The sequence below is a fragment of the Rana temporaria genome, chromosome 12, assembly GCF_905171775.1.
Source record: "Rana temporaria chromosome 12, aRanTem1.1, whole genome shotgun sequence".
Taxonomy (NCBI): Eukaryota; Metazoa; Chordata; class Amphibia; order Anura; family Ranidae; genus Rana; species Rana temporaria.
Genome location: NC_053500.1, coordinates 125,361,258 through 125,388,460, shown reverse-complemented (window position 1 = coordinate 125,388,460; position 27,203 = coordinate 125,361,258). Strand labels below are relative to the sequence as shown.

Genomic DNA, 27,203 nt, shown 5'->3' with positions numbered 1-27,203 from the left:
CTATTTTTTTTGGGGGGGGTTATCTTTAAATCAGGCTATTCGTTTTTATCAAATTTTTGGCTGGGGTTCTGCTTTACTGGCAGGAGGGATCACATTACATAGGATGTGTCTTCATTCAGCAGTCTATCTCCTAAAAGAGACAGGACCCACCTGGTTTACTCATACTACTAAAATCATGCAGACCATGCTGTACTTATTGATTAGAAAGTCATAAAAGCGTCCTGTACTAAATATTTATTTTAAAATTAAGGTTTGATATAAATATGTAAAAAATATATAACATCAGGTAACTGTGTATATGTGTTGATGACGTTCAACAAAATTTGACCAAATTTTTTTTCTTTCAACATGCCACACGCCAAACTACCAAGCAGTGATTGTGCGTCCCCATCCAGCTCTTTTGCTCATAGCCAATAAGGAAATAGAGATGCCGCACTACCACAATGCTGTTTTGCAGTCTGTTCCGTCACTATAATCTCAGCACAAAGTAACAAGAATATATATATATATGTAGAGAAGGCCGCACAGACACTGAATAATTCTCACATTATAGGATAGCTATAGGACACGTAGGCTGGTGACAGAACCTCCTTCATTCGAGGTGACTATCACTTTGGGGGAGGGGCAATGATGATGTTCTTAAATCCCTTCACCCCTTTTAGACGATCACTCTCGAAATTCACCACCAGCTTTCGCAGTCCAGATAACTGAGGCATGAGGTCCATTCGTACTTTGGCGTCCTGCCCAGGCTCTACGGGACCGTCTCTGGAGTAGGAGGAAAAGAAGTTCATTAGGTTCTGTACTGAAGTTTCCAGCTGCTCCATGCAAGAAGATACAAATATCGCTGATGATATTAAAATCTGTCCAACCATATAGAGGTCCACTGAAGTATGAGTCCCCGTACACACGTCCGAGAAACTCGTTGGGCAAAACACATTGTTTTGCTCGTCGAGTTCCTTGTGAAGCCGCCGAGGATCTCCGCGAGCCTAGTTTCCCCATTGACTAACAAGGAAATAGAGAACATGTTCTCTATTTGGCTGGACGAGTTCCTCGTCGGTTTCCTCGGCCAAAAGTGTACACACGACCGGTTTCCTCGGCAGAATACGGCTCCCATCGAGTTTCTGGCTGAATTCTGCCGAGAAACTCGGTCGTGTGTACGGGGCCTGAGAATTAAAGGGTCATTTTTTTTTAAAACGGACATTTCATTGTTTTGGTACACGCTGAAGAATTAAACCACTATGCATTTTTTTTTAATATTAAGGATGCAATAGAAGGTGCTATTTCTGGAACTTCTGCATCTCCCACCGTGGCCCCCGGGCCAAAGAGGGGCAGAAGAGCCCAATGGACATTAGTACAGGTTGATGGTCATGAAAAAGGGAGGTCCATGCCATGTCTGAGGCCACTCATTAAGTATCAACCCAATGGTGATAGGCACCAGTCTCTGCATATTAACGTGGTTTTTATACTTTAAAGTGTGTTGCAGCAAAGCAACTCATTCAAATTTCAATAAAAAATCCTCAATGCATTGAAAAAAAAAGACCCAACTTAATCTGGCTACCTCCACACAAATGACCTCTAATACCAAACCCTACTATGCAATATTCTCTGCCTCACAGAAGACGTCCCATTGGACGAAGCGTACGTCAGGCTACGCACAGAGCAGCGTTGACATCCGAACACTCGTGGAGGGTGCTGGACAAAAGATTGCTTCCATTTTGAGCCTAAATTTATTGTTTTTGCAAGTACAACTTTTAATAAACTCCTGTGTGCTTTTAAGAAAATTTTGCGCAATGAGTTTATCTTCCTCTTTCATATTAATATCGCTTGCTGATAGGCACCAGTCTGTGCATATTAACATGGTTTTCATGCTTTGAAGTGTGTTGCAGCAAAGCAACTCATTCAAATTTCAAATGACAATCCTCAATGCATGAAAAAAAAGACCCAACTTAATCTGGCTACCTCCGCACGAATGACCTATAATACCAAACCCTACTATGCAACATTCTCTGCCTCACAGAAGACGTCCCATTGGACGAAACGTACGTCAGGCTAGGCATGGAGCACCGTTGACATCCAAACACTCGTGGAGGGTGCTGGACAAAAGATTGCTTCCATTTTGAGCCTAAAATTATTGTTTTTTTTGCAAGTACAACTTTTAATAAACTCCTGTGTGCTTTTAAGAAAATGTTGCGCAATGAGTTTATGTATTTCAGTTATCTTGCAAACCTGGCCTGTTAGTGGGCCCTGAGCACCACTGATTTATAACATGGACCCCTATGGCTAGAATATAATCACCATATGAACCTAGATCATTCCTTCCTCTCACTCTAACCCCCCCTCTCCCCAAATTAAGACAGCCAAACCCCCCACCGTATTCTTTCACCCCACATTCCTATGCTGTTCTGTACAACTACTCCATTCCTCAGCTGGAATCTTCTCAATCTACACTTTCTCCTATTCTCCGTCAAGCTGCTACTTGCAACAGGGACAAACACCATATGCTGTACAATCCTGCAACATGATGATAACTCTAATCTCTATGACTTGCAGTGCACATGACCCTAGAGTCCGGACATCACCCGGCACTCTTTTGAGTCCCAGCCTGCCCACATAGTAAACAAACAGACTAACTAGTGTTATAATCAGGGAATGTTTGATTGTGTGGCTCCCGTCCAGGTCCCACAGTTGAAATGCTACACTAACCTAGCTGGGGTGCCATTGACATACGCTCTGGGGAGGGGAAGGGGATTCAACCCCCCTGACTCCCACCTTATCTACACCTCTGTCCCTGCATATTAAGGCATAGGATGCATTAAGGTGAAAAAACACGAAGGTTAACAACCCCTTTAAAGCAATGCAAAGGTGTGAAAGGGCTCTTAATCTTTTTTTTCTCCTGCCATTATTGATTACACATGGTTGTCACTCCCACCCCCACAAAGCATTGCCAGCAGAGCCCCATTTACAGCCACACTTACAGCTCCTTTTGCACAAGGCCATCTATAAGGCCGGCTCCCTCCACAGTAAAGCAGCAGTCCGTCAGAGGTTCTGACAAAGGGTTCTTCAGGGAAATCTCCGCCACCAGCTTCCTTTGTTGTTTAGGCTCCCCCATCACCTACCAAGAGGAAAGACAGGAACGGTTAGTACTAGACTGATCAGTGGGTACTAATGGGCCAATTCTAACGATATGCAAAATGTGGTAGCTTATAGGAACCTGATTTCGGTTTACTGTTCCCAATCCATGAGAAATTCTTTCTGGGGCCTAGTAAGCATAAACAATGGGCCAGATCCACGAAGCAGTTACGCTGGCGTATCTATTGATACGCCGCGTAACTTCTAGTTTGCTCCGGCGTATCTTTGTTTTGTAGCCACAAAACAAGATACGCCTGAAGCTGGGCTAGATGCGACTGGCGTACGTCTTAGTACTCCGTCGGATCTAAGGTGCATATTTACGCTGGCCGCTAGGTGGCGCTTCCGTCGATTTCCGCATCGAGTATGCAAATTAGCTAGATACGCCAATCCACAAACGTACGTCCGGCCGGCGCATTTTTTTACGTTGTTTCCGTAAGGCTTTTTTTGGCGTAACGTTACCCCTGCTATATGAGGCGTACGCAATGTTAAGTATGGACGTCGGGACAGCGTCGAATTTTACGTTGTTTGCGTAAAACGTTCGCGAATAGGGCTTTGCGTAGAATTACGTTCACGTCGAAAGCATTGGCTTGTTGCGGGTTAATTTGGAGCATGCGCACTGGGATACCCCCACGGACGGCGCATGCGCCGTTAAAAAAAACGTTATTTACGTCAGGTCAAGACGTATTAACATAAAACACGCCCACAACTTAGTGATTTGAATTGCACGCCCTTACGCCGACACATTTACACTACGCCGCCATAACTTACGGCGCAAATTCTTTGTGGATATGGGAAATACGCTGTAAGTTACGGCGGCGTAGTGTATCTGAGATACGCTACGCCGGATGTAAACATGCGCCGCGCTACGTGGATCTGGCCCAATGACTTCTGATTGGTTGCCATACATTTCTGCACCTCTTGACTACTTACAAGTCTAGTAAGAACTTGTTGCGTTGCCATTTTGAGTATGATACCCAAATTATGTTCTGTATGTGAATAAATAATGGGGATACCACCTTTGCATACACGTGTACAAAAAGTTGTAAGCCTTATGCTTACCAAGTGGAGAAAAGATAACACTTGCACCTCTAAGGCTGGTCATACATTATACAATTTTCTTGTACAATTTTCTTTTAGATTTACCAAAACCATATAATATGAGGTCAACCTAAACACCTTCAATTTGTACGCAATCAGGCAGCCTCTTCATTACATAGTAGGAGGTCAATTTAAAGGAAATTGAACAAGAAAATGGTATAATGTATGACCATCTTTAGGCCCTTTCAAGACAACTGCTTAACCAAAGCGAGTGGACTCTAGAATATGGATTTATCTAAACACTGACTCATGGCCAGTGGTAATTTCTCCGTTTACGAAATTAACCTTGGTACTGGAGATTTTAGTTGACTAAAATACGAATAAAACTAAAACAATTCAGATGATTAAAATAAGGATAATGCCGCGTACGCACGATCTGGATTTTGCCTGACCAAAAGCTCAACGGAATTCCGACGAATTCCATCGGAGTAAAATAGAACATGTTCTATATTTAAACTCTGATGGAATTTCTCCGATGGGGCATACACACGGTCGGAATTTCCGATGTATTTTAGGTAAGTGACAGAAAATTTCCATCTATACAGTAGGTATAGGAGTTTGACTTTCCTTACAGAAAAGTTAAATGCATCCGTATGAAAGGCAAATAACTACTGTGTTTCCCCCGAAAATAAGACCTACCCTGAAAATAAGACCTAGAGTTATTTTCCAGGAGAGCTGCAATACAAGCCCTACCCCGAAAATAAGCCCTAGTTTAAAATGCTTGTAAAATCCTATAATCCACTCTATTACAGTAGTATGTAATGTACAATGTGTGTGTTTCTGTAATATAATTGCGGGGAAGAGAGCTCCGGAGAGTCACAGAAGCACAGAGCGGTGCTATAACAATGGTATTTGGCACAATTATATTACAGAAACACACACATTGTGCATTATATACTACTGTACTGAGTGGATTATAGGATTTTACAAGCATTTTATCTCAGTTCACACTGGGGATTCCTGTCAGGCAGGGAGAGAGAGGGGGAGAGAAGACAGCACATTACATGGTAAGACCTACCCGGAAAATAAGCCCTACTCTGACTTTTGTTGCCAAAATTAATATAAGACCCAAGCTTATTTTCGGGGAAACACGGTAGCACCTTTACAGACAGACATCAGTGAAAGTAATAATGTTTGGATCAGAACATGTTTCCTTTAACTCATACTGAGTTGGTGCATTATGGAAGCAATTCACTGCGGAACGAAATGTTACATCTGAATATTTTTTACAAGCCAGAATCTCTGAGTAAGAACTGTTAATCTAGGATCATTTCCAGGGAATAACACAGGTGCATTGCAGACAGAACATTTGACTTGAACAATATCTACAGTAATTCCGTTTGACATTTAGAATACATACAGTGTATAAATAAAAACTTCACTGCGCTTGTTTTTTTTTTTTAACAGAGGACAGCAGCTAACATAAATTGAGGGTAAAAAGCATCAAAATAAGAGAATTCAGTGCTAATAAAAGTCCTATTCAGAAATAAAATCGCAAATTCCCAGGGAGCACCTAAGGTGTGCAACGGAGATAGATCTGCAGGTAAAATGACAATCCTCCACCAACACCACAGCAAACCGGGCCTCTTACTCCTAGGGGTGGACCACTAAATTATAGGTGGTCTAGTTGGGCTCAAACACTCATTAGCCTTGCTCCTGTTTACCATAGACTCCACAAAATGGTTCAAATCATGCTGTCCCCTCTGAGAGCATCTCCCCACAGGTGCCCCTGATGACGTCTGGTATGACAAAACGCATCGGGTGCTGCCTGGATTCATGACGGTGTTGCACTTGTGGACCGCGACCACCTTGCTGGTTGGAAACTTCTAGAAAATTGTACATGACATGCTTGTATATTACTGCTAATGTGTGAGTATAACTCAAACGTTTTAATACCCAACTAAACTATGAGACAGTCTTTGTTCTCACTCTGGCACATCTAACCTGTGGAAAGATGCTCAAAGAGGAAGCATTTTGTGCAGTCTATGATGAACAGGAGCAAGGCTGATGAGTCTTTGAGAGCTACTAGACCACCTATAACAGGGGTGCCCAACCAGTGGTCCACGGAGCCCTCTGATGTGGCCCACGACCGCCTTCTCAGAGAAGTGCACATGTGGGTTACCTGCACTGAGCCATAGACTTCTATTACTTACGAGTTTGGTGTGCTGAGAGTAGAGTGGACTCTATAGGGCCGACGACCGGTTACCAAGTCGCTTAAGTGGCCCTTGCTCTTCAAAAGGTTGGGCACCCCTGACCTATAATATAGTGGTCCACTCCTAAGGGTAAGAGGCCCAGTTTGCTGTGGTGTTGGTGAAGGATTGTCATTTCACCTACAGATCTATTTGAAGTACCCCCCTTTCCCCAGGATCTCCATAAAGTCTTCCCTAGCATCCTCTTAGGCCTCTTCCACACTGGCGGCTGGATGGTGGGAGGGTTGCCACCTCGTCCCTTTAGGCGGGGTTCACACTGATACAACACGACAGTCATACGACTTTCATCCTACTTTGCTCTGCGACATCGGTCCTACATTGGTCCGACATCCATCCAACTTGAATGAACTGGATACTACTTTGATCCGACTTTGTGATAGTCTGACTTGTCCTTTGACCAATCAAAACAATCCCAGTGTGAGATAAATTCCTTTTACTGCTGCTGTAATCACATGTCGGATGTCAAAAGTCGGATGGTAAGGACAAGGATCCTACTTTGTCGCTCTATTTTTGTTTATAGCGCAAAAAATAAAAACCGCAGAGGTGATCAAATACCACCAAAAGAAATCTCGATTTGTGCGAAAAAAAAGGCGCCAATTGTGTTTGGGAGCCACGTCGCACGACCGCGCAATTGTCAGTTAAAGCGTCGCAGTGCCGAATCGCAAAAACTGGGCAGGTCTTTTACCTGCATTAAGGTCTGGGTCTTAAGTGGTTAATGAAAAATTACTGTAGGGCAAGCAAAGAAATGAACATCTACCAGCACCTCCTGAACATCTACCAGCCACTTGTACACCACCACCCAAAAAGCAATCTACTGCAGACCACTGTTCAGAGGGCGGAAAGCATTACTGCCGATGACTTGTCCTAAAGGTTCCCTTAACGGGGAAGTTCCTTCAAGGACTGCGCAGGCGCAAACTTGCCGACGGAAATCTCCGAACCTCGCCCGGCATCCAGGCTCATTCTTTAACATCCCCGTGGATTGGAGGATGTTCAAAAAAGAGCCAGGAGGCCGAGCGAGCCACTTACCTCGAAATCCACGTCGCCCTGGATGCCGGCCGAGGTTCGGAGATTTCCGTCGGCAAGTTTGCGCCTGCGCAGTCCTTGAAGGAACTTTCCCGTTAGCCGGAACCATCTCGGCAGATCAGATTGCGCCTGCGCAGGAACTTCCACGATAGCTGGAACCAGCTCGGCAGATCACCGGGGTTTAAAAAGCCCTAATGTATCCATACTCCCAGCAGTCCTGGAGGGGGTGGGGCAAGGAGGTCACCCTGCTATTTTGCTGAATTGCAGAAGAGAAATGTCACCGGCCTGGCTTTGCTATCTGGTAGGACTGTGTAAATCTCAGGACTGGTTGCAAACACATTACAAGTTCTTTGACAGATAAAAAAAAACAAAAAGCTCATATATCTGTATTTCAGCTTTATTTTAGCCATTTGCCAGCGTGAAGCTTCACACATGCTGAATCATTATTTAAATAACCTTCTGCCTCAGTATTACACGTGTCATTAGTTCTCAGGGAACCAGTGTGAGAAATGAGGCAATACCACAGTTACATGGATCTGTCGAGTTTACTCAACAAAACTTTGGAACTTGCTCAATTGGCTCCCTGCTGACAATCTACTCGGCTTGATTTGGGTCAGTTACACTGGCAGGTGATGTAATGAGTGAGCAGGAGGCCTCTGAACACATTGGAGCTCATGTATTATTCATGTCTCCTCTGAAAAGGAAACCCAACTGCCCAGTAAGGCCAAAAGGTTCTGACATTTCATCAACCAGAAACTACACAGTACACGCTGAAGTACATTACTGGACTGTGTCCTTCACATAACTACTCACTGGCCACCAGCTACCTACCCAGTAGATTTATACTGGATTTTGTCTCAGTTATGTAAGAAGGTCTGATTAGATACATATGGTAGGTACTCAGCAGAGCTTTATTAAAGGGTAAGTACACTCACTTTTTTTGCACCCATAGCTTTAATTAGTGGCGACTGGTGTTTGAATTTTTTTGGGGGGTGCAAACTGAAAAAAAAAAAATCATCATTTGCAGCCACTGTGCCCATCAAGTGCAGTTACTGTGGCATCAAACGCAGCCACTGTACCCATAAATTGCTGCCACTGTGCCATCAAACGCAACTACTGTACCCATCAATTGCTGACACTGTACCCATCAATTGCCGCTACTGTTCCCCCTCAAATGTTGCCAGTGTGCCCATCATTTGCCGCTACTGTGCCCCATCAAATGCTGCCAGTGTGCCCATCATTTGCCACTACTGTGCCCCATCAAATGTCGCCAGTGTGCCGATCAATTGCCGCTAATGTGCCCCATCAGATGCTGCCAGTGTGCCCATTAATTGTCACTACTGTGCCCCATCAAATGCTGCCAGTGTGCCCATCAATTGCCGCTACTGTGCCCCATCAAATGCTGCCAGTGTGCCGATCAATTGCCACTACTGTGCACCAACAGATGCTGCCAGTGTTCCGAATAATTGCCGATACTGTGCCCCATCAGATGCTGCCAGTGTGCCCATCAATTGCCGCTACTGTGCTCCATTAGATACTGCCCGGAACTTACCCGTCTCGGAGCGGGTCAGCGGCGGTCTCCTGCACGTCCTCCATGTCTTCTTCTGTCCTCCCTCAGGCGTCCAATCACAGCACCTGACGTTTCAGCCAATCAGGTGACCGGTAACAGACCCGGCAACCTGATTGGCTGTGAGGCGGATTCAGTGTTAGCTTTGCTAACACACAGCTGAGTGAACAGCGAACGCCCAGCATGGCGCCTGCTGTTCACTTTTTTATGGACAGGCGTTTTTAAGCTGTAAAAATAGCTAAAGAAAGTGGCTGTAAAAACGTCCATGGAAATGAAGCCTAATAAAACTAAAAGCTCTATAATAAAAAAATAAAACAAACATATAAAGCTAAGTGTAAATGTTTGCTCTTGTGGAATGTCATACAAATAAAAAATAGCACAAAGTAATACAATAAAGCATACTTGTACTTTTACAGCAGTATTAGTTGTGAAGATATATTTATAGTTCAAGCTGGGGCGGTGGCACAGGAAGCTCCATAGCCATAAGATCAGCAAGGAGGTGTCACCCTACTAGAAGCATGCAGGGGGTCTATGAATGACCCCTGCATGCTAAAAAAAAAAGCAGATACCATATATACTCGAGTATAAGCCAAGTTTTTCAGCCCATTTTTTAGGCTGAAAAACTACCCCTTCAAATTATACTTGAGTCAGCAGTAAAACAGCGTGTGTCTGCCGCTGTGTAATCCATATGCAGCCGTACCTTTCATTAGTAAAACAGCGTGTGTCTGCCGCTGTGTAATCCATATGCAGCCCTACCTTTCATTAGTAAAACAGCGTGTGGCTGCCGCTGTGTAATCCATATGCAGCCGTACCTTTCATTAGTAAAACAGCGTGTGGCTGCCGCTGTGTAATCCATATGCAGCCGTACCTTTCATTAGTAAAACAGCGTGTGTCTGCCGCTGTGTAATCCATATGCAGCCCTACTTTTCATTAGTAAAACAGCGTGTGTCTGCCGCTGTGTAATCCATATGCAGCCCTACCTTTCATTAGTAAAACAGCGTGTGGCTGCCGCTGTGTAATCCATATGCAGCCGTACCTTTCATTAGTAAAACAGCGTGTGGCTGCCGCTGTGTAATCCATATGCAGCCGTACCTTTCATTAGTAAAACAGCGTGTGTCTGCCGCTGTGTAATCCATATGCAGCCCTACTTTTCATTAGTAAAACAGCGTGTGTCTGCCGCTGTGTAATCCATATGCAGCCCTACTTTTCATTAGTAAAACAGCGTGTGTCTGCCGCTGTGTAATCCATATGCAGCCGTACCTTTCATTAGTAAAACAGCGTGTGTCTGCCGCTGTGTAATCCATATGCAGCCCTACCTTTCATTAGTAAAACAGCGTGTGGCTGCCGCTGTGTAATCCATATGCAGCCGTACCTTTCATTAGTAAAACAGCGTGTGGCTGCCGCTGTGTAATCCATATGCAGCCGTACCTTTCATTAGTAAAACAGCGTGTGTCTGCCGCTGTGTAATCCATATGCAGCCCTACTTTTCATTAGTAAAACAGCGTGTGTCTGTCGCTGTGTAACCCAGTCTGTTTGGCCGTCCATTGTAAGAAAGCCCAGCCTCCTCCTCGTCTGTGATAGGTGGGACACTGATACAGTTTCCCAGGATCGTATCAGTGTTCCTCTATCACGAACGGACGAGGAGGAGGCGGGGCTTTCTTACAATGGACGGCCAAACAGACTGGATTATACAGCAGAAGACACACGCTGTTTTACTAATGAAAGGTACGGCTGAATATGGGCACAATGAGAGACTGCAACTGGGCACAGTGAGACTGCAACTGGGCACAGTGAGACTGCAACTGGGCACAGTGAGGCTGCAACTGGGCACAGTGAGGCTGCAACTGGGCATTGTTTATTCAATAGCTGCTGCATTTTCCCACCCTAGGCTTATACTTGAGTCAATATGTTTTCCCATTGTTTTTTGGTAAATTTAGGTGCCTCGGCTTATATACAGGTCGGCTTATACTCGAGTATATTAGGTAGGTTCATGTGCGTGTAAAGGCAGGTGTCCCAAAACCTTTGGTAATATAGTGTATGTGTATGTGTATTTAACCATTGAAGTCAACATTCTACATTGCAGCCCCATCACAGAATTCAGCCACTATGACGGGTCATATAGTGGTAGACCGGGTCACACATAAATATGGGTCAGTGTGCCTCACAAACCATGCCGGGATCCTACACCTGTTGGGCTCTTATGAAGGGGGTAGGTAGGTATTTAGGTAGATCACACTCACCCGCACTTTGATGTCTGGGTTCTTGACATGAATGTCCCTCATGGCAAGGATCGTATCGTTATTGGAAAGATCCTGAAGAAGAGCCATCAGTTTGATGAGATTGCCGTCTTTCATACTGCTGCCGTATTTCTCATAGAGGATCTGCAGAGGTATGGCCTGTTCTGTAAGGATAGAAATCACACTTATATGACTGTGTTGGTCTTCAGCAGAAGAAAAAAAGATAAACTAATAAAATAATCCACAAATAACTCCTGATTCACTGAGGCAGAATAAATCGCACTGATGCCCGGTACACAAGATCGGAAATTCCGACAAGAAAAGTCCGATGTGAGCTTTTGGACGGAAATTCCGACCGTGGGTATGCTCCATCGGACATTTGCTGTCGGAATTTCCGCCAACAAAAGATTAAGGCCCAGATTCACAGAGAGCAAGGCGCACATTACGCCGCCGTAGAGCAAACACCGTACGCCACGCCAACGTAGCGCGGAGAGGCAAGCATTGCATTCAGCAAGCCAGTGCTCCCAACGCTGCGCCAGCGTAGGTGGAAGTGGGCGTGACCCAATGCAAATGATGGGCCGAGCGCCAGACAGGTACGTATCACAAACTGCGCATGCGCCGTGACGTGGACGCATGCACAGCACCCCCCTGCGCCTGCTCACAACCACGCCGGCACAACTGCCTAATCTACGCCGGATCACCGCGTACGCCGTGAACATAACGTACGCCCAGCCAGACACACGTCCAACGCACAATACGCCGGCTTGTGTTCCCTGGTGCAGACCTGTGCTTGTCTGTTGCCGGGTTGCACGTGATTTATGGGGAATAACTTTACACCGGACGTACAACTTACGCGCATCTCGCGTAGCATGCGCCGGGCACACGCACGTTCGTGAATCGGCGTATTTCCCTCATTTGCATGTTTGAATGACTAATCAATGGGAGCGGCACCATGCGCCCAGCCCATATGTGCGCCCACCCTACGCCGGCGTGTGCAAGCTACGTCGGCGGGGTGTAGCCTGTTTTTAGGCGCATGTTGGTTCGTGGGTCTGCCGCACACATACGCCGGCGCACATTGGCACTTACGTCGGCGTAACGTGTTATACGTCGGCGTAAGTGCTTTGTGAATCTGGGCCATAGAGCTGGTTCTCAAATTTTCAGACTGGAAAAAATTCCTATCGGAAAATCCGATCGCTGTAACAATTCCGACGCGCAAAAATCCTACACATGCTCGGAAACAATTCAACGCATGCTCGGAAGCATTGAACTTCATTTTCTCGGCTTGACGCAGTGTTCTACGTCACCGCATTCTTGACGGTCGAAAGTTCAGAGAACTTTTGTGTGCCAAGTTTGAGCGGAATTCCGTCGGAAAAAACATGCACATTTTTTCCGACGGAAAATCCGATCGTGTGTACGCGGCATAAGGAAGTATTCTGTTTGGGTGATCCATGTTCAAAACAAGGGCATTTCAGGGCATTTCCAAAACTTAGAACTATTCCTGTAAATGAGAAACATTTAGCAAGCGTGATAATAAAGGGAAGCTTTCACTGCTGCTGACTGACACTGATCACTAGTAGCACATAATGGGTGATAAGGACACTCAGGGTAACAATGCAAAGCATGATTGATATTAGTAGCACAACTGATCTGAGCAATACTGGGATCAATGAAGTAATCACACATGACAACACTCACAGGCCAAGGTCTAAATCTCTGCAAATGATTACACAGACCTGGCCAAAAACATAAAAATCAAGTACAGTGGAACCTCGGATTACAAGCATAATCTGTTCCAGCAGAATGCTCGTAATCCAAAGTGCTCGCATATCAAAGCAAGTTTCCCCATTGAAGTAAATAGAAACGAAAATAATTTGTTCTGCATTGACTACAATGGGATGCAATACTGCATTTGGCCAGAGGCGGGGGGGCGCCAGAGAGCCTCAGAAACGGCCGAAAATGCCCGAGGACACTTTGGCTGACCTTCGGAAAGACTTCCTACCCGAGATTTGCCGTGCTGTCCTCTGGCCTTTTCCGTGCATTTCCAAACGGCGCCTATCGGCTGCGATCGGCGACGCTCTGCTCGGCTCCGGCGCCCCCCACCTCAGGCCAAAAGCGGTACTGCACACCCCTTTGGCCTAAATCGTGCCCGTTTTGCGAGACAACACTTTACTAACAGGAAATCAGCTAAAGCAGCCCCAAGGGTGGCGCCATCCGCATGGAACTTCCCCTTTATAGTGCCGTCGTACGTGTTGTACGTCACCGCGCTTTGCTAGAGCATTTTTTTTTTCACGATCGTGTGTAGGCAAGACCGTTTTAATGATCGGGTTGAAAAAAACGTTGTTTTTTCTAGACCCTTAAAAACTTTGGGCTAGATTCACAAAGACTTACGACGGCGTATCAGTAGATATGTCATCGTAAGTCTGAATGCGGCGCCGTCGTATCTATAAGCGTATTCTCAATCTGAGATACGCTTATCTGTTGCTAAGATACGACCGGCGTAAGTCTCCTACACCGTCGTATCTTAGCTGCATATTTACGCTGGCCGCTAGGGGCGTGTACGTGGATTTACGCCGAGAATATGCAAATGATCAAGATACGCCGATTCACGAACGTACTTGCGCCCGCTACGCCATTTACGTAAGGCTTACGTCCAGCGTAACGTTACTCCTGCTATATGAGGCACAGCCAATGTTAAGGTATGGACGTCTGAACAGCCGTCGAAAAATTTACGTTGTTTACGTAAGTGGTACGTGAATGGGGCTGTGCGTAGGTTACGTTCACGTCGAAAGCATTGAGCCGACATATCTTAGGGAGTATATGCGACGTGACTGAGCATGCGCCGTTCCTTCGTAAAAACATTTACATGGGGTCACGGCTAATTTGTATACAACACGCCCACTACCTTCCACATTTAAATTAGGCGGGCTTACGCCTGCCTATTTCCACTACGCCAGCGCAACGTACGGCGCCAGATCTTTGAGAATACGGCTCTGGGCACCCTATTTTACGTCGGCGTAGCACATATGAGATGCACTACGCCGACCAAAAGGTACGCCGCTGTACCTGAATCTAGCCCTTTGTTTTTTACAACCCGAAAAACGGTTGCGTGCACGCGACATTACAATTTATAGGTCTATTTTAGCTATTTCAAGGAGTTTGTTTCTGAAAAGATTTCTTGCGACACACCAAAACAACCGAGTGCTCTTCAGAGAATGTTTTTATTTCCTCCCATATATGTGCATCCAGATTTTCCATGACTTGCTCCGGGCTCTGTAATTGAACATATTTATTGTCGGATGATCTGCAGACTCTTGATGAAAAGGAAGTATGGTTGTTTTGCGGGGTCTGTTTCTCATAGAATCATTGTTGCACGCTTATTGAAGAAAGTTGCACGGTATATCACAAACGTGCAAAAATACACAAAGTGCCTGTTCTGCTCCTACACAAAGTCTATGCCGAAGCATCTGCTCCTTCCTTCTACCGGAGGCAATATTGGATTGCCAAGATCTGCACACAGTCATGGCCCTTCCCCCCTGAGCTTTTCTTCTAGCTATAGACATTTGACATTTAGTGCTAGGATGCCAGAGTATTTTCTAATGCCACCTTTTCAGGACACTACTTGACAGTGGGGGCTGGTGCTCAAATTTTTTTGGGGGGGAGGGCGCAAACAAACTGAAAAAAAAACCAAAAACATTAATTGCTGCCACTGTGCCCATCAAAAGCAGCCACTGTGCCCATCAAACGCAGCCACTGTGCCCATCAAACGCAGCCACTGTGCCCATCAAACGCAGCCACTGTGCTCATCAAACGCAGCCACTGTGCCCATCAAACGCAGCCACTGTGCCCATCAAACGCAGCCACTGTGCCATCAAACGCAGCCACTGTGCCATCAAACGCAGCCACTGTACCCATCAAACGCAGCCACTGTACCCATCAAACGCAGCCACTGTACCCATCAAACGCAGCCACTAGCCATCAAACGCAGCCACTGTGCCATCAAACGCAGCCACTGTGCCATCAAACGCAGCCACTGTACCCATAAATTCCCGCCCTGTGCCATCAAACGCAGCTACTGTGCCCATCAACGGCTGCTACTGTGCCCATCAACAGCCGCTACTGTGCCCATCAACAGCCGCTACTGTGCCCATCAACTGCCGCTACTGAGCCCATCAACTGCCGCTACTGAGCCCATCAACTGCCGCTACTGAGCCCATCAACTGCCGCTACTGAGCCCATCAACTGCCGCTACTGAGCCCATCAACTGCCGCTACTGAGCCCATCAACTGCCGCTACTGAGCCCATCAACTGCCGCTACTGTGCCCATCAAATGCTGCCAGTGTGCATCCCCCGCCTGCCCGGCACTTACCCTGTCTCGGTGGGGTAGTTGGTCATGGTGGCGATGTCCTCAACGCTCCTCTTCTCCCGCCCTCTCTTCTAGTCCTCTGCTATGATTGGACGTCTGATAGGCAGCGTCCAATCACAACGCCTGACATTTCAGCCAATCAGGTGACAGGTAACAGACCCGAGCACCTGATTAGGGAGCTGCTGGATCCCTCTCCTTATCAAACTATATTTCTTTAACAGAACAGGGGTCTTCAAACTTTCTAAACAAAAGGTCCAATTTACTGCCCTTCAAACTTTAAGGAGAGGGGGGGGGGGGGGTTGGTGGTCAAAAGGGGTTGAAAGTGTGGTGGCATCACTGGGAGTAAACAGTCTCAGGTCGGTGGCCAGTAAGAGTAAAAAAAATGACATAGCACCTGTAATCAGGATGAGGAATCATAACTGGCATCAGTAGGTGGCGTGCCCAATTATTGATATCGGTGGGAGGAATTGTGCCCCATCATTGGCATCAGTGGGAGGAATTGTGCCCCATCATTGGCATCAGTGGGAGGAATAGTGCCCCATCATTGGCATCAGTGGGAGGAATAGTGCCCCATCATTGGCATCAGTGGGAGGAATAGTGCCCCATCATTGGCATCAGTGGGAAGAATAGTGCCCCATCATTGACATCAGTGGGAAGAATAGTGCCCCATCATTGGTGTCAGAGGAAGTAATAGTGTCTTATCATTGGAGCCAGTGGGAGGAACAATGCCCCATATTTGGTGTTAGTGGGAGGGACAGTGTGCAATCAGTGGAAGGAATAGTGTCCCATTATTGGTATCAGGAGGTGGAAAAGTGCCACATCATTGATATCAGTGGGAGGAACAGTGCCCCACCATTGGTGTCAGTGGGGGGGAACAGTGCCTTATCAATCGTATCAGTGGTAGGACCAGTGCCCTATCATAGGTATCAGTGGGAGGACCAGTACCCCACCATTGGTGTCAGTGTGAGGAACAGTGCCCCATCATTGGTGTCAGTGTGAGGAACAGTGCCCCATCATAGGTATCAGTGTGAGGAACAGTGCCCCATCATAGGTATCAGTGTGAGGAACAGTGCCCCATCATTGGTGTCAGTGGGAGGAATATTGTCCCACCATTGGTGACAGTGGGAGGAACAGTGCCTCATAAATGGTGTCACTGGTAGGACTAGTGCCCTATCATTGTTGTGAGTGGGAGGGATAGTACCCCATAATAGGTATCAGTGTGAGGGACAGTGCACTATCATAGGTATCAGTGGGAGGACGAGTGCCCCATCGTTGGTGTCAGTGGGAGGAACAGTGCCTCATAAATGGTATCAGTGGTAGGACTAGTCCCCTATCATTGGTGTCAGTGGGAGGAATAGTGCCCCATCATTGGTGTCAGTGGGAGGAACAGTGCCCCATCATAGGTATCAGTGTGAGGAACAGTGCCCCATCATTGATGTCAGTGGGAGGAATAGTGTCCCACCATTGGTGTCAGTGGGAGGAACAGTGCCTCATAAATGGTATCAGTGGTAGGACTAGTGCCCTATCATTGGTGTCAGTGGTAGGACTAGTTCCCTATCATTGGTGTCAGTGGGAGGAATAGTGCCCCATCGTTGGTGTCAGCGGGAGGAATAGTGTCCCATCATTGGTGTCAGCGGGAGGAATAGTGCCCCATCATTGGTGTCAGCGGAAGGAATAGTGCCCTATCATTGGTGTCAGTGGGAGGAACAGTGCCCCATCATTGGTGTCAGTGGGAGGAATAGTGCCCCATCGTTGGTGTCAGCGGGAGGAATAGTGTCCCATCATTGGTGTCAGCGGGAGGAATAGTGCCCCATCATTGGTGTCAGCGGAAGGAATAGTGCCCTATCATTGGTGCCAGCGGGAGGAATAGTGCCCTATCATTGGTGTCAGTGGGAGGAATGGTGTCCCATCATTGGTGTCAGTGGGAGGAACAGTGCCCCATCATTGGTGTCAGCGGGAGGAATAGTGCCCCATCATTGTTCAAAGGTCTGAATTCGGCCAGTGGGCTGCATTATGGATGTCTATAACAGTGTCAGAAATGTTCCCCTAACAGAACATCATTTGTAAATCTGCATGTTCCTGTGCTAGAGACGGACAGACCAGGATAGCCTCTTATCATACACATCTATAAAGATGCTTCTCATAGAATACATGAAGCCTTCTGATCGTCTTTCCCTCGCCATGCTCACATTCTAAATAACAGTTAATTGCTATTTTTATCATGAAAGTTTATTCATTCTTTAAAAAAAAAAAAAAAGAAAACAATACAAGAATAATAATAAAAAAAGAAGAACTGGGACAAATGCCATGAGCATGCAGACATCATACATACAATTGGCGGAAAAAAAGATAGCAAAAGAAAAAAAAAATCTTTCAGCTGAAAAACCTCCAGACATCCTGTATCTGTATTGCTCTATTAGAGGTTTTCTCAATCTGCTGCATTACTATAAATGGAAGATAAAAGACGTAACACTATCACAAAAATGCAGCAAGAATGCCGTAAAAGCTTATTATTGATTTATTGATAATGTAATGCGGGAGACATACAATGTCCCTTCACGGCTGACACCAAAACAATTAGCGCTGCGATCTAATGACTTCTGATGCCGCTCGCCGCAGACCTCATTATAGGGAACACGTACTCCACATTAAGTCTTGCCCCAATTATCATCATTACTGTTATTAGACAGAAAATCCTAGTTTATGCCTCCTGATCTCACTTTGTTATTGGACCTTGACATTCATGGACTTCATGGCTAAATGAATCCAATTGCCATCACCCTTCCAATGACAGCGCCCTCAATAAGGCCGGCCACAGTGTTCCCCCTTACTTCAGAGTCTTCTCTGTACATCAGAGTTCTCAGTGTGGCTTCGGCCTAGCTCCCGGAGCGGCGGCCATCTTGGTCCACCCGGCGGCGGCCTAGGTAAGCCTAGAGCGGCACTCTGACGTCATCACCCGGCCTCAACTGCTCGTGTTCGGCCGGCTTCTCTGGTAAGATTAAGCAAGCACTAATCTTCCTATACAGTGACGGAGATGTCTATGGATATTACAGTGGGGGGAGATGTCTGTGGATATTACAGTGAGGGAGATGTCTGTGGATATTACAGTGGGGGGAGATGTCTGTGGATATTACAGTGGGGGGAGATGTCTGTGGATATTACAGTGGGGGGAGATGTCTGTGGATATTACAGTGAGGGAGATGTCTGTGGATATTACAGTGGGGGGAGATGTCTGTGGATATTACAGTGACGGAGGTGTCTGTGGATATTACAGTGGGGGAGATGTCTGTGGATATTACAGTGGGGAGATGTCTGTGGATATTACAGTGGGGGAGATGTCTGTGGATATTACAGTGGGGGAGATGTCTGTGGATATTACAGTGGGGGAGATGTCTGTGGATATTACAGTGGGGGAGATGTCTGTGGATATTACAGTGGGGGAGATGTCTGTGGATATTACAGTGGGGGGAGAAGTCTGTGGATATTACAGTGGGGGGAGAAGTCTGTGGATATTACAGTGGGGGAGATGTCTGTGGATAATACAGTGGGGAGATGTCTGTGGATATTACAGTGGGGGAGATGTCTGTGGATATTACAGTGGGGGAGATGTCTGTGGATATTACAGTGGGGGAGATGTCTGTGGGTATTACAGTGGGGGAGATGTCTGTGGATATTACAGTGGGGAGATGTCTGTGGATATTACAGTGGGGGAGATGTCTGTGGATATTACAGTGGGGGTAGATGTCTGTGGATATTACAGTGGGGGGGAGAAGTCTGTAGATATTACAGTGCGGGAGATGTCTGTAGATATTACAGTGCGGGAGATGTCTGTAGATATTACAGTGCGGGAGATGTCTGTGGATATTACAGTGGGGGAGATGTCTGTAGATATTACAGGAGGGAGATGTCTGTAGATATTACAGTGCGGGAGATGTCTGTAGATATTACAGTGCGGGAGATGTCTGTGGATATTACAGTGTGGGAGATGTCTGGATTACAGTGGGGGTGATTGTGGATATTACAGTGGGGACTATATATGGTGGTGATCCGAAAAATGTGCTCTGGTCGTTGGCCAGCCAAATGGTCCGGGGCTGAAGTGGTTAACGCAAGTGAGCCTGTGGAAATTCGGTTTGCCTGGCTGTGCAGGGTGGGGGGATCCCATTCTACTTGCGGTTCCTTAGGGGGTTCTACAAAAGCATTTAAAACTGCTTCTAATAATTTTGTAATAAATACAAAACTGCAGTTTTTTTGTTTTTTTTTTGTTAGGTTTGCCTGGAGTTCACGTTTTTACAGTTCACAGATCAATGCTGGTCGTTGTGTTTCTGGAGGAGTTATCACAATAGTGGAATTTGAGTATAAAGCGTGTTACATGAGGACATTCCTTCCTCTCCAAGTGTGACCATATTAGGTAGAGGAGCCAGTCACTGAGCAGTGTGGGAACGAGAGAACCTCATCGCGCCGACAAGCAACGCGCCTGTGAGGACAGACGGGTATGAGGAATTGACACGCACGCAGTACTGAGCTTTCTGAAGGGTGATGGGAAGCAAAATGTACAAAACAAATGGAGCCAAAAATGGAAAACATTCAATCTTGTATTTATGCAATGCAAAGCTCAGTATAAAGAGGAGCCCTGGCATATAAAGTGCACCAGCCTCATTGGCTAACCTCTGCTGAGCCCAGCGGGGTAATAATGTGATCGGCGTGGTCAGTCACTCATTAGCATAAGCAGTCTATGAAAGGTGAGAGCCTCACTTCCTGTTCCTCTGTCTGTAACTCCACACAGTAATGCAAGGCTTTCTCCCTGGTGTGGAGTGTCGTGCTCGCCCCCTCCCTTGGACTACGGGAGAGTCAGGATCATAGGTGTGCGCAGCCTATTGCATTAGGGTGTGCACCCCAAAGCTCAAACATATTTGCATGTGTATATACAGTCTACTGATGGTATCAGCAGAGCGGTGGACGATGTCAGTAGGGCAGAGGACAGTGTCAGTAGTTTTTTTTGTTTTTTTTTTAGGAGCCCCATTAGGGAGCTTTGGTGAAATATTGGGGGTATATTTCTGTGCATTACTGCATGTTTAACGCACTATATTCCAGTGTGTTACTGCACATTTAATGCAGCATATTTCTGTGCATTAGTGCATGTTTAAAGTAGTATATTTTGGTGTGTTATGTGCCGTTTAATGCTGTACTTTTCTGTGCGTAAGTGCCAGTTTAATGTAGTATTTTTCAGTACAATGTGTACCACACAGGGTGATTAGGGTGTGCCCAGGCACACCCTGTGCGCATGCCTATGGTCAGGATGCTCTCTATGTTGCAGATATAGAAAGGAGCTGTGTGTTAGTGGGCATCCTGACTCTCCTGTAGTCCAAGGGAGGGGGCGAGCACGACACTCCACACCAGGGAGAAAATCTTGCATTACTGTGTGGAGTTACAGACAGAAGAACAGGAAGTGAGGATTTCTCAGAAGAAATAAGGACATTTAAAAGCAAAATGGAAGGATGAGGTAAGTGAAGGAGGACTGCACTAAGGTAAAGGAAGCTATTTAGTGGGAAAAAAAAAGTGTACCTTTACAACCCCTTTAAAGTGGAAGTAAACCAATCCATAAAACAGTTTAATTTCCGGCACGTGCCGGAAATGTAGCACTGCCATTGGTTGTGCTCTCAACCAAACTGTCAAAATTGACTGGTTCCAAAATGGTGTCAAAAGTGTCCGATGTGTCCACCATAATGTCGCAGTCACAATAAATAAATAAAAAACGCTAATCGCCGCCATTACTATATATATATATATAAAATATTAAAATATTAATAAAAATGCCATAAAACTATCCCCTATTTTGTAGACACTATAACTTTTGCGCAAACCAATCAATAAAACGCTTTTTTTTTTTTATACCAAAAATAGGTAGAAGAATACGTTTCGGCCTAAACTGAGGAAACAAAATGGTTTTTATATCTTTTTTGGGGGATATTTATTATAGCAAAAAGTAAAAAATATTGAATTTTTTTCAAAATTGTCGCTCTATTTTTGTTTATAGCACAAAAAATAAAAACCGCAGAGGTGATCAAATACCACCAAAAGAAAGCTCTATTTGTAGGAAAAAAAGGACGCCAATTTTGTTTGGGAGCCACGTCGCACGACCGCGCAATTGTCTGTTAAAGCGACGCAGTGCTGAATCGCAAAAAATGGCCCGGTCATTGGGCAGCCAAATCCTTTGGGGCTGAAGTGGTTAAAAGAATAACACAGACAACAGCAGCAAACTTACCTGAATGTGCCTCTAACTTGAGGTCGGGAAGGTCCATCATTCCACACTCCGGCCCCACGGCACCGGTGTAGTTGACTGGACGCGCACAGAACCTGAATAGGCATTCCTTCTCCTCATCAGTATTATTGTTGATAATGGCAAACACATCAAAATCGTTGCCCATGTTCATGCCCTCAGATACTTTAAGCTTTATAGTGACATCAGATGGAACAGCAGATGGTTCTCCTTTTGGGACAGCGACCGCCTGATTGGCTTTTTCATACACCCGCCTTTCATCGTCAGAGCCTGTTGGTTAAGAAAAAATAAAAAAAGGTGAGCAATTTGCATTGTGTTTGCTTATCGCCTTCATATGGGATGTGGACGTTGTCATGCAAAATGAAAGTTCCCTTAGCTCGAAAATTGCGTATTGTTACACACGGCCATTTTATTAGGTACACCTGTTCAATTGCTTGGTAACACAAATTGCTAATCAGCCAATCGCATGACAGCAACTCAATGCATTTAGGCATCTAGACGTGGTGAAGACGAATTGCTGAAGTTTAAACTGATCATCAGAATGGGGATGAAAGGGGATTTAAGTGACTTTGAACGTGGCATGGTTGTTGGTGCCAGACGGGCTGGTCTCAGCATTTCAAAAACTGTGATTTTCACACATCTCTCGGGTTTACAGAGAATGGTCCGAAAAAGAGAAAATATCCAGTGAGCGTCAGTTGTGTGGATAAAAATGCCTTGTTAATGTCAGAGGAGAATGGGCAGACTGGTTCGAGGTGATAGAACAGTAACTCAAATAACCACTCGTTACATCCAAGGTATGCAGAATGCCATCTCTGAACGCACAACACATCAAACTTTGAAGCAGATGGGATACAGCAGCAGAAGACCACACCGGGTGCCACTCCTGTCAGTCCCAACCCTACGCTGCTTCTCCTGCTCCTGGATAGGCCTCAAGCAGCCTAGCAGCCAGGTGTCCCCGGGATAGGCCTCAGGCTTCCAGCCTAAGGCGACATAACACAGTCCACTCAGACAGCCGTCCATGTGGCACAGAACCCCGATCACCTGACTCCAACCAAATAAAAAGGCTCTCCCAGCAGGCCAAGGGACTTTCCTAAATGGCTTCCTTTATCTTAGTGCAGTCCTCCTTCACTTACCTCATCCTTTCATTTTGCTTTTAAATGTCCTTATTTCTTCTGAGAAATCCTCACTTCCTGTTCTTCTGTCTGTAACTCCACATAGTAATGTGAGGCTTTCTCCCTGGTGTGGAGTGTCGTGCTCGCCCCCTCCCTTGGATTACAGGAGAGTCAGGACGCTCTCTACTTTGCAGATAGAGAAAGGAGCTGTGTGTTAGTGGGCGTCCTGACTCTCTTTTAGTCCAAGGGAGGGGGCAAGCACGACACTCCACACCAGGGAGAAAGCCTTGCATTACTGTGTGGAGTTACAGACAGAAGAACAGGAAGTGAGGATTTCTAAGAAGAAATAAGGGCATTTAAAAGCAAAATGGAAGGATGAGGTAAGAGAAGGAGGACTGCACTAAGGTAAAGGAAGCTATTTAGGAAAAAAAAATTGTACCTTTACAACCCCTTTAAAGAAATCATTGCCTATTGGCTGTGTCACCAGCTACAATGCCACCTAGTGACAAAAGAGAGAAGTGCAGCAATTCCAGAATTAGGGGCAAATCAGTGGATCTCCTAACAATTAGCCAGGATAATTACTACCCGGCAAATTAAATTTGCTAGCAACCCTGCCTAAAACACCAGGGTGCTACAGTAGTAAAGGGAAGGATCTAAAATTTAGTATACTCGAGTCATAAGCACACAGCAACTGCAACCAAAACAAAGTCTTCAGGCACGGCAAGGGTGCTCATTTCCCTCAGCCAACAGATCTGCATGAATCAAATATTATTTAATACTTTTATATTTGGAGCCCGACGTTAAAACTGAGCTAAATTGTTTCTCCAATCTACACTGCACAGGATATTAAAACAAGAAAAATGGAAGAGCAGAGGCCTTCATCATAAAGACTGGAATGACAGTACTCATAAAATCGCAGCTTTTACAGCAGCTGGCACTTCACTGCAAAGTCATCCGAGAATGTAACAAATTCCTTGACTATGAGAATGGCACCCGTACTTAAAGCACTACACCCCCAATGCCAAACGAAGCCGCTGCAATATGACTATGAATATATGTCTGCATGAGGAGGAGGTCTAAAGAAGTGTTATTGTTACAATGGAAAATATCACAATGACGTTCATATTAGGGACCAGGTTTAGGAGGGCAATAAACATGCAGGCCAAGGGCTAGGATGAATTATAATACGTAATATTTATTAAGAGAGAAAAAGAGAGAAAGAGAGAAAGAAAGAAAGAAAGAAAGAGAGAGAGAGAGAGAGAGAGAGAGAGAGAGAGAGAGAGAGAGAGAGAGAGAGAGAAAGAAAGAAAGAAAGAGACAGGAAAAAAAGTAGAGGGGGAAAAAAAAGACAGAATGAAAGAGAGAGAGAGAGAGAGAGAGAGAGAGAGAGAGAGAGAAAAGATGGGAAAAGAATGAAAGACCAATAGAAAGAAAGAAAGAAAGAACGAACAAAGAAATGAATGAACAGGAGAGAGAGAGAGAAAAAGGGAGAGAATGAAATACCAAGAGAAAGAAAGAACGAACAGGAGAGAGAGAGAGCGCGTGAGAAAGAAAGAAAAAAAAGGAGAGGAGAGAATGAAAGACTGAGACTGAGAATGAGAGCGAGAGAGAGAACAGGAGAGAGAGAGAAAGGAGGGAGAGAGAGAGAGAGAAAGGAGAGAGAGAGAGAGAGAGAGAGAGAGAGAGAGAGAGAAAGGAGGGAGAAAGAGAGAGAGAGAAAGGAGAGAGAGAGAGAGAGAGAGAGAGAGAGAGAGAGAGAGAGAGAGAGAAAAGAGAGAGAGAGAGAGAGAGAGAGAGAGAGAGAGACACACACACACAAAGGAGAAAGGAGAGAGAGAGAGGGAGAGAGAGAGAAAGGAGAGAGAGAGAGAGAAAAAGGAGAGAGAGAGAGAGAGAGAGGGGGGGAGAGAGAGAGAGAAAGGAGAGACAGAGAGAGAGAGAGAGGGGGGGAGAGAGAGAGAGAGAAAGGAGAGACAGAGAGAGAGAGAGACAGAGAGAGAGAGAGAGAAAAGAGAGAGAGAGAGAGAGAGAGAGACAGAGAGACAGAGAGAAAGGAGAGAGAGAGACAGAGACAGAGAGAAAGGAGAGAGAGAGACAGAGACAGAGACAGAGAGAAAGGAGAGAGAGAGACAGAGACAGAGACAGAGAGAAAGGAGAGAGAGAGACAGAGACAGAGACAGAGAGAAAGGAGAGACAGAGACAGAGACAGATAGAGAGAGAGAAAGAGAGACAGAGAGAGAGAGACAGAGACAGAGACAGAGACAGAGACAGAGACAGAGACAGAGACAGAGAGAAAGAGAGAGAGAGAAAGAGAGAGAGAGAAAGAGAGAGAGAGAGAGAGAGAGAGAGAGGAGAGAGAGAGAGAGGAGAGAGAGAGAGAGAGAGGAGAGAGAGAAAAAAAAGAGAAAAAGAAAGAGAACAAAACAAACAGCAAAGATAAAAAAGAGAGAGAGAGAGAAAGGAAAAAAAAGGAGAGAATAAAAGACCAAGAGAGAGAAAGAAAGAACAAACGAACAGGAAAGGGAGAAAGAGAGTGAGAGGAAGAAAAAGAAAGAACAAAATGAGCCAGAGGTTTAAAGTCATGACATCATCACGACTGCCCGTTCACGCTGGTGACTTCACTACAGACCCCAAATCTCTCTCCTTTACCTAAAAGCAAAACAATTTATTTTTTTAACTTTTGTTTTAAAAAAAAAAAAAATTGTTTATGTCCGCCTTAGACCGGAAGTGACGTCATGACATTGCTCCAGTATTCTAAGGCCATAGAGGTGATCAGAGATGATCTTTTCTCTACTTGTCTCTTTGACCAGTCGTCCGCACCGTCGCGTACCTCCCAACATTTTGAGATGGAATGAATATTAGCAAACATATGTAGGCATAGGACACGCCTTCTGCCACACCCCCTTAAAGGAGAATTAACAAAAAAAAGGGTAAATTAAATCCACAAGGTTTTTTTTTTTTTTTTTACTACTACTCTTCCTTTATACTGGCTTTTAAAATTTACAAATGCAGCAATTTAGAAATTGGATGAAAGGTTTAGCTCTGGGAAACACTTTTTGCTATATAAAAAGTGATTTTTTTATACAACTATAGAGATCAGACCACAATGAGGGACACATGAGGGGTAAAGAGGGACATTGCTCCAAATCAGGGACAATCCCTCGAAATCAGGGACAGTTGGGAGCTATGCCGTTGGATCCTTTCTGGGGCATCCTGGTAAAAATGGTAAGCCCGAGAAACACCGGTGAGGGGGGGGGGGGTGGGGGTGGGGAGGGCGCAATGTTCCCTCCCGCTTATTTTAGGCAACAAGCTTTGTGTGATGTGCGATCAATAAAAATGAATGGCACCCAAACATGCATCCTGCGTTTTTCCAGCATTGCAGTGCGATTTGGAATCGCAGGCAGGATTGCAGCAGTGCACAGGGGCCAACTTTACTGTGTAGCACTGAACACCAGAGTCACATATGTAATGGGCAAATAGGACTGCCCTTATGTCAATGTGAAATTTCTAATTATTCAGAAACACAAGGGTTTTTAACAAATCAGCATCGATTTATATTAGACTGATCTCTTTTAGGTTTACATAGGGAAATACTTAAAAAAAAAACATAGTCCCTTTAAACTCAAGGCAGCATGTGGTTAGTGACTGATGCAAACTCCATGTGGTCTGAGGGTGGTCAAGCCTCGGGCCCCAGCTGTAAATACATTACTTGTGTCTGATGATTCGCTATAATTCTTGTTACACAATCTACACATCCAAACATTTCCCCAAAGTAATCCAAGTCTATTTTTGGATATGCTTGTTGCTTTTTGAGAAGGATCTAAGCCCTGTATCAGTTCAGACCCATAAGACTGCTGCTATCCTAAACCAAATGCCATCAGAAAGGGCTATTTTAAAGTTGAACATCTAGCTGATATAGAACTTGATGAAGTGTTGCAGTTATGCTGTAGATTCATTAAAACGCATAAAATTACAAGATTTCAATCCGGCAAGGGACGGCAGCGGCCGGCCCTTCAGCCGAGGATCCCCCCTGCGCATGCGCCGCTGCAATCAGCGGCGCATTGCGAGGGGAATATCTCCTAAACCATACAGGTTTAGGAGATATTCTTTATACCTACAGGTAAGCCTTATTATAGGCTTACCTGTAGGTAAAAGTCAAAAAGTGGGGTTTACAACCACTTTAAGCA

General features: G+C 45.5%; 1 protein-coding gene across 1 annotated transcript in view; it reads right to left on the bottom strand.

Moving 5' to 3' along the window:
• Nucleotides 1–219: 219 nt before the first annotated feature.
• TGM2 (transglutaminase 2) overlaps nucleotides 220–27,203 on the bottom strand; it is an 80,216-nt gene continuing 53,232 nt past the window's right edge. Inside the window, exons 10-13 of the mRNA XM_040330564.1 lie at nucleotides 21,890–22,174; nucleotides 11,268–11,428; nucleotides 2,976–3,112; nucleotides 220–765 (exon numbers count right to left, since the gene is read on the bottom strand). Coding sequence (XP_040186498.1) covers nucleotides 609–765; nucleotides 2,976–3,112; nucleotides 11,268–11,428; nucleotides 21,890–22,174 — 740 coding nt within the window. The 3' untranslated portion in view covers nucleotides 220–608. The remainder of the gene's footprint in view (nucleotides 766–2,975; nucleotides 3,113–11,267; nucleotides 11,429–21,889; nucleotides 22,175–27,203) is intronic.